This window comes from Eschscholzia californica, unplaced genomic scaffold (assembly GCF_041429995.1).
Source record: "Eschscholzia californica isolate CP2 unplaced genomic scaffold, dmEscCali1.0.p SCAF_6, whole genome shotgun sequence".
Classification (NCBI taxonomy): domain Eukaryota; kingdom Viridiplantae; phylum Streptophyta; class Magnoliopsida; order Ranunculales; family Papaveraceae; genus Eschscholzia; species Eschscholzia californica.
The window spans coordinates 14,048,322-14,050,242 of NW_028238483.1; the positions used below are offsets into that span (position 1 = coordinate 14,048,322).

Below are 1,921 nucleotides of genomic sequence, written 5' to 3' on the forward strand. Positions count from 1 at the left end.
CAGCATAAACTCTCCAAATGGCAAACTCATCTTCTTTCCCAAGCTGGACACTCAGCGGTCATTTCGACTATTGCAGCTGTCGTTCCCCGATACCAGATGCAATGCTTTGCCATTCCCAAAGGCATTAGTCAGCGCATTGAGACCATTCAACGGTCTTTTTGGTGGGAAAACATAACTCTATCCACACCATTAACTGGGCGGCGATTTGTCGGCCACGTAATTATGGAGGCCTAGGCATTCGTGATCCGTTTAATGATAATATTGCTTTCTTCAGCAAACTCATCTGGCACCTTCTCAAATTTCCGCAGTCCCCTTGGGCTCAACTCCTTAAAGCGAAATACTTCCCTAAAACCTCCAAACCTACTCAACCTAAACAGTCCCATTCCTGGGTGTGGAAGTCGATGGCTGCTCATCTTGGCACAGTCAATAGTCTCCTGTTCTGGGGAGTAAACAAAGGTACTAATATTAACATTTGGGAGGACTTTTGGATTCCAAATCACCCACCTCCGATACAAAATAAATATAATTGCCCCTTTAATCAAGTGGCTCAAATGATCACAGGAAACAACTGGAATATTAGCCTGATGCGTTCTTACTTTGACAATGATATCGGTAATGCTATTCTTAGCATCAATATTCAACCAGATGTGGATGACTCCTTGATATGGACTCTAACTAAGTCCGGTAAACTCACGATTAAATCCATGTATCTTCGTCTGATCTCTGAGCGGTCCAACCACGAAGTTCCGGACTGGAACTTCATTTGGAAAATCCCAACCATCCCTCTTATCAAACTATTTCTTTGGAAGTGTTGTACTAATAGTCTCCCGGTCAGGGACAAAATTGGTAAATATATAGGGAACTATTACAACTGTGGGTTCTGTACAGCCAGGGAAACCCTGACGCATGTTCTTCTTCATTGCCACTTTGCTAGAGCTATTTGGTTTGCTTTTGATACTCGGACAGAGAACTTCTCAACTATTCAGGAATGGATTAAATACTGGCAGACATGGGACGAAGATCAAATGGTGCTTATGGCCAAGGTGATGTGGTTTATTTGGAAAGCTAGATGCAGTAAATGTTTTGGTAAGCAAGATCAATCCCCTTTGCAAGTTATACAATTGATCCAGGGATATTCGACGAACATCAGCGAGATTAAGTCTTCCCAACCTAAACCAGCTACATCAACATGGAAACCCCCGGAGACAACTTTTCTGAAAATTAACGTTGATGCTTCATTCTTGGAGTTATCCGAACCGGCGAGGATTGGATGTATCATACATGATGAGAATGGAGATTTCATTATTGCTCTGGCTGATTCCATCAGAGGTCAAACAGCGGAAGAATGTGAATGCATTGCAATCCTTCGGGCGGTTCAGTGGGCCATCGATCTTAAGATTCCACATCTCCAGATAGAAAGCGACAACCTTAACCTGATTAATCACGTGAACGGCAGACGGCACGAGCTTAACTGGCAATCTTTGCAGCATATGGAAAGTATATTATCTCTCCAAGGGAAGTTTGGTAAGATTCAATTCACCTACGGTCCGCGAGCTACCAATACTACGGCAGATAAATTAGCCAAATGGGGACAAACTAAAGAGATCAAGCAGATATGGCACTCGAAGGAAGCAATGAACATGGATATAAGATAGTTTCCTGTTGTTTTTTCCTTTTCGTTGTTTTTACTTTTGCGTTCTGTCAACAAAAAAAAAACAAAAAAGTGTCAAAGATAATTAGGGGTCACACATGAAATTTTATAGAAATAGAGGCAAAAAGGATGATTTCAAAACACGTGGTAGGTAGGGATTGACCCATAACTAGATTGGTGTTTGTGGGTTAGATCGTTGGACTTTGTTGGATTAATTCTAGTTTTGATCAACACAAAAATTTTGATTCATATTTTTCTAACATTTCAACC

General features: G+C 41.4%; 1 protein-coding gene across 1 annotated transcript; it reads left to right on the forward strand.

Moving 5' to 3' along the window:
• The first annotated feature begins 401 nt into the window (after window positions 1–401).
• On the forward strand, window positions 402–1,655 carry LOC147531871 (uncharacterized). Its single transcript, XM_086649850.1, has 3 exons — window positions 402–456; window positions 562–684; window positions 889–1,655. Exons 1-3 carry the CDS (start codon window positions 402–404, stop codon window positions 1,653–1,655), a joined length of 945 nt encoding a protein of 314 aa, XP_086505976.1.
• The last annotated feature ends 266 nt before the right edge of the window (window positions 1,656–1,921 follow it).